The sequence below is a fragment of the Lycorma delicatula genome, chromosome 2, assembly GCF_047948215.1.
Source record: "Lycorma delicatula isolate Av1 chromosome 2, ASM4794821v1, whole genome shotgun sequence".
NCBI classification, from domain to species: domain Eukaryota; kingdom Metazoa; phylum Arthropoda; class Insecta; order Hemiptera; family Fulgoridae; genus Lycorma; species Lycorma delicatula.
Window position 1 is genome coordinate 197,168,919 of NC_134456.1, and position 6,201 is coordinate 197,175,119.

At 48.6% G+C, this 6,201-nt stretch overlaps 1 protein-coding gene across 1 annotated transcript; it reads left to right on the top strand.

Annotated features, from left to right (window-relative positions):
- Window positions 1-513: 513 nt before the first annotated feature.
- Window positions 514-3,031, top strand: LOC142320028 (uncharacterized; the record flags this gene model as incomplete). Its single annotated transcript, XM_075357708.1, has 2 exons — window positions 514-2,571; window positions 2,771-3,031. Coding segments are annotated over 2 exons (2,319 nt in total), but the record flags the coding sequence as incomplete, so codon positions are not given.
- Window positions 3,032-6,201: the final 3,170 nt, after the last annotated feature.

Here is a 6,201-nt window from a genome sequence, read left to right on the forward strand (position 1 = left end):
TTTCAGGGTATAATTTTTTATTTTCATAATGTGTACGTTGCAGTCATATGCGATCATATACATTTGATATGTAAATGTAAATGAGGTGCAGTCTTGCACAGATTCAGGCCCTCTATTCCTGAGACGACTGATTAATTGAACCCCAAGCACCAAAATACACAGTTATCACTGTCTACTATTCAAATTCTAATAAAACTGACTAACCTTTACCAAGATTTTTCTTTTTCTGTTAAGCCTCTGGAACCACCGTAATGTATAACTTCAGAAGATGAGTGAGGATGATATATATGAATGTAAATGAAGTGTAGTCTTGTACAGTCTCAGGTCAACCACTCCTGATATGTGTGGTTAATTAAAACCCAACCGCCAAAGAACACCGGTATCCACGCTCTAGGATTTCAGAAAGAAATCATTACTAGGATATGAAACTCAGAACTTTCGCCTTCGAAAATGACAAACATTAGTATAAACTGATAACGGAATACATTGCATTCATGTTTTAATGTGATTTATTTACAGCCGTCATCACCGTCACCGTCGCCGCCGTCACCGCAGTCACCGTCGCTGCCGCCGTCACCGCCGTCTTCATCGCCGTCTTCATCGGCGTCTTCACCGCCGTCTTCACCGCCGTCGCCACCGCCGTCGCCACCGCAGTCGCCGTCACCGTCGTCGTCACCGTTGTCTCCGTCACCGTCGTCGTCGTCGTCACCGTCGCCGTCGCCGTCGTCGTCGTCGTCACCGTCGCCGTCGCCGTCTTCATCGCCGTCTTCATCGCCGTCTTCACCGCCGTCTTCACCGCCATCACCACCGCCGTCGCCGTCACCGTCGTCTCCGTCACCGTCGTCTCCGTCACCGTCGTCTCCGTCACCGTCGTCTCCGTCACCGTCGTCGCCGTCACCGCCGTCGTCGTCACCGCCGTCGTCGTCGTCGCTGTCGTCGTCGTCGTCGTCGCTGTCGCCGTCGTCGTTGTCGTCGCCGTCCTCGTTGTCGTTGTCGTCGCCGTCCTCGTTGTCGTTGTCGTCGCCGTCCTCGTCCTCGTTGTCGTTGTCGTCGCCGTCCTCGTTGTCGTTGTCGTCGCCGTCGTCGCCGTCGCCGCCGTCGACGTCGCCGTCGCCGTCATCGCCGTCGTCGCCGCCGCCGTCGCCGTCGCCGCCATCGTCGTCGCCGTCGCCGTCATCGCCGTCGTCGCCGCCGCCGTCGCCGTCGCCGCCATCGTCGTCGCCGTCGCCGTCATCGCCGTCGTCGCCGCCGCCTTCGCCGTCGCCGCCATCGTCGTCGCCGTCGCCGTCATCGCCGTCGTCGCCGCCGCCGTCGCCGTCGCCGCCATCGTCGTCGCCGTCGCCGTCATCGCCGTCGTCGCCACCGCCGTCGCCGTCGCCGCCATCGTCGTCGCCGTCGCCGTCATCGCCGTCGTCGCCACCGCCGTCGCCGTCGCCGCCATCGTCGTCGCCGTCGCCGTCATCGCCGTCGTCGCCACCGCCGTCGCCGTCGCCGCCATCGTCGTCGCCGTCGCCGTCATCGCCGTCGTCGCCACCGCCGTCGCCGTCGCCGCCATCGTCGTCGCCGTCGCCGTCATCGCCGTCGTCGCCACCGCCGTCGCCGTCGCCGCCATCGTCGTCGCCGTCGCCGTCATCGCCGCCATCGCCACCGCCGTCGCCGTCGCCGCCGTCGTCGTCGCCGTCGCCGTCATCGCCGTGGTCGCCGCCGCCGTCGTCTCCGCCGCCGTCGTCGTCGCCGCCGCCGTCGTCGTCACCGTCCTCAGGGGCGGCGACGGCGGTGGCGGCGGCGGCGGCGGCGGCGGCGCCGACGACGGCGGCGGCGACTACTGCGATGACGGCGACGGCGACGACGACGGAGGCGACGACGACGGCGGCGGCGACGACGGCGATGACGGCGACGGCGACGACGACGGCGGCGACGACGACGGTGGCGGCGACGACGGCGATGACGGCGACGGCGAGGACGACGGCGGCGACGGCGACGGCGGCGGCGACGACGGCGATGACGGCGACGGCGACGACGACGGCGGCGACGGCGACAGCGGCGGCGACGACGGCGATGACGGCGACGGCGACGACGAAGGCGGCGATGGCGACAGCGGCGGCGACGACGGCGATGACGGCGACGGCGACGACGACGGCGGCGACGGCGACGGCGGCGGCGACGACGGCGATGACGGCGACGGCGACGACGACGGCGGCGACGGCGACAGCGGCGGCGACGACGGCGATGACGGCGACAGCGACGACGATGGCGGCGACGGCGAAGGCGGCGGCGACGACGGCGATGACGGCGACGGCGACGACGACGGCGGCGACGGCGACGGCGGCGGCGACGACGGCGATGACGGCGACGGCGACGACGACGGCGGCGACGGCGACAGCGGCGGCGACGACGGCGATGACGGCGACGGCGACGACGATGGCGGCGACGTCGACGGCGGCGGCGACAACGACGACGACGACGACGACGGCGACGGCAGCGGCGGTCGTCGGTCGTCGGTCGTCGGTCGTCGGTCGTCGGTCGTCGGTCGTCGGTCGTCGGTCGTCGGTCGTCGGTCGTCGGTCATCGGTCATCGGTCATCGGTCATCGGTCATCGGTCATCGGTCATCGTCCATCGTCATGGTCATCGTCGCCGCCACCGTCGCCGACCTCGTCCCCGCTGCCGTCGCCACTGTCGTCGTAGTCGTCACTGTCACCGTCCTCGTCGTCGTAGTCGCCGTCTTCGTCGTCGTAGTCGCCGTCTTCGTCGTCATCGTCGACGTCATAGTGGTCGTCATCGTGGTCATCGTGGTCGTCATCGTGGTCGTCATCGTGGTCATCGTGGTCATCGTGGTCATCGTGGTCATCGTGGTCATCGTGGTCATCTTGGTCATCGGTCATCGGTCATCGGTCATGGTCGTCGTCGTCATCGTCATCGTCATCGTCATCGTCATCGTCATCGTCGTCGTCGTCATCGTCATCGTCATCGTCGTCATCGTCATCGTCATCGTCATCGTCATCGTCGCCGCCGTCACCGCTGTCGTCGTAGTCGCCGTCCCCGTCACCGTCCTCGTCGTCGTAGTTGTCGTCGTCGTCGTCGCCGCCCCGTCGCCTGTTAGTATACTTTTTTTATTTATTTTAAAGTTTTCTCTTTCCATTTTTAGTTTTGCTGAAAATCTTACAAATATTTTTTTGAAAATCTCTAGGGTATTCTTTGCCCGGGTCTTAGTATAACCCGACAACCACTAGGTGACCATACGTTATTTCTAATTTTTCTCTAAAATATTCTTGGCCCAGGTTTTAGCATTACTCGACAAATATTTATCTGAAAAAATGTCCAAAGTCCAAATCGAGTGAATATCCCGTTAGTATAGTTAGAAATGGAGAAAACTTTTCAGTATTTTTTTCCCCGCGTTGATTAAATATTTCAGTACATATTATATAATACATATTAAAAATTACACCATTCGACACGATTGGATCACTTCATTCGAGCACTTTTCTCCAGTCAAAAATCAAAATAATTCTATGTTTAATCCGTATCAGACACCACAATAACCTAATTGTAACAAAAACTATAATCCAAAAAATCCAAATATTCAAATGTTTACAGAAATCCCAATTCCTTTATAATTACCCACAATTTAATTATTCATAACCAAATTTTTATCAACGTCCAGACTTTCAAAACCCTAACCAAAGACCTCAATTCAAAAGCACACAAGAAACGTCAATGAGCATTAAAAAAAAAATTCAGTATAACCTCCAAATAAATACCTCAAATTATATCAGATATCAGGAAATAAAGCTAAAGACGAACATAGGAACAGTTTCTCAATTACGAATTTGTATACAGAAATAAAAACTGCATAATCCCCCTTAAGAAATAAAAAATTAGTATGTAATAAACCAATCCATCGGGTTGGTCTAGTAGTTAAACTTGTCATGCAAATCAGCTGATTTCGAAATCGAGAGTTCTAAGGTTCAATCCTAGTATGTTACTTTTATACGGATTTCAATGCTATTCAATACTAGATCGTGGATACCGGTGTTCTTTTGTGGTTGGGTTTCATTTATTTTGTGGTTGGGTTTCAATTAATCACGCATTTCAGGAGTGGTCGACCTGCGACTGTACAAGACTACACTTCATTTACATTCATACATATCATTCTCGGTCATCCTCTGAAGTAATACCTCTGGGTTGTTCCGGAGGTTAAACAGAAAAAGAGTAGAGTATGTACTAAACCAGTTTGCATAAACCCGAAAAATAATATTAACAATAAAAAATGTAATACGTTGCCAAATAAAAATGATAATAACAAATAAATATAAGAAGAAATATAGAAATGAGAAGAGTTAATAATAAGAATAATATTAACAGAAATATGTTGTTAAATATAAGTGATAATTAAAGTCGGAAGAAAATTAATAACTATAATGAGAAGAAATATAGTAGTCGTAATAAGAAAAGTAATTGTGTTAATGGTAACACTATACTCCCGAATAAAAATTATGAAAATAAAAATAAGAAGAAAAATTGTAGTAATATTAATAATTATAAGAAAAATATTGACAGAAACAAGTTGCCGAATATAATGAAAAATAATGTTATGAAGATGGTAAACCCTGATACAGTAATAAACAAAACGCAAAAATATTAGCTAAATAGTTCAAAAAAACTACTAAATTGTGAAGAACCCACAGAACTTTTCCAGATTGACACACACACACTTATCAAATCAAACCAAAACCAAATAACCCACCTGCACTAAAAGAACTAAACTAAGCATTAAAAGAAATGAAAAATCACAAAGCAAGCGGGGAAGGCCAGACAGTGGTAGAACTTTGGAAATACTCTCCTCCAAGGAGACCTAGAAAATCTCCAAAAAATCTGGAAAGAAAAATTACCTAAACACTGGACTACTGCACTCATACACCCACTAAGCAAGAAAGGGGACAAAACCAACCCCGAAAACTAGAATTTCACTATTAGATTGCACATATAAAATACTCTCAGACTTATAGACCATCAATGTTGAAAATAATACGAAACCTAGGATTACACCAGAAATATCAGAACCATTCCTAATCAAAACAGGTTTAAGACAAGGAGATGGACTATCCCCACTGATCTTCAACTGCGCCCCAAAATATGTAATGAGAGAGTGGTACAAAAAGACTCACCACATGTAACAATTGAAGCAAGGAAACATGTAAACCATATCAAAGTAAACTGTCTAGGATTTGCAGATGACCTAACGTTTCTAGTTAGTAACATCGCAAAAGATAGAACCCAAGTAACTTAATTGGAAGAACTATCAGGAAAAATAGGCCTAAGAATATCATATGAAAAGAATAAAATAATGGTCATAAATCCCCTGGTATTGAACCACGTAATCATAAACGGACATAAAGTCGAGCTAGTTGAACGGTTTAAATACTTAAAAAAAAAATCACATGACCTCAAAGAAAAAATAAAGATCACAAAAACACAATTACGCACAATACCACCAAAACAACATATAATAAAAGATGTAGCTCAATAAATACCAAACTCAGGCCTATAATATCATATGGACGAGAAACACTCTTCAAACTAAAACCAACATTTCCTACTCAGCAGAGATGCAAAGAATATAAAGAAGAATTCTAAGAACATGCATAAATAAAAGACGACTTACTGATGGGGGAGAATGAATATTCATACCAAATCAAGAGGTATATAAAGACGTAGAATCAGCTCTGTACTACTTTAGGCTCTTCAGGAAACTGGTCGAGAAATACTGGAAAATGTCCAAAACACCGACCTGAATAACTGAAATTAAACAAGATATGCAAGAACTAGAAATCACAATAGAAGATTTATGAAACAAAACTGACAATTTAAAAATGTTAAAAGAAGCAAACTACAGATTTAAAATTAAAGAAAAGAAAACAACTAGGGTTTGTTCAAAAGAAATCAAAAAAGCGAAATCTCTCAGAATGAAGTATTGGGAAGCAATCAAGAAAAAAAATAAAGACGAACCAGAATTGACTAAAGTGGTCCACTGTGACCTCAAAATCCTCAATTAAAAAAAATGTTGATGGTAACAATAAACTAATAGTAGTAAGAGGAATACTGGTGTTAGCAATAATTTTAATATAATTAAACGAAGAATTTACGAGTAAATTTATGAAATATTAGGACCAATCAAATGAACTGGGAGAAAAGGAAGAAAT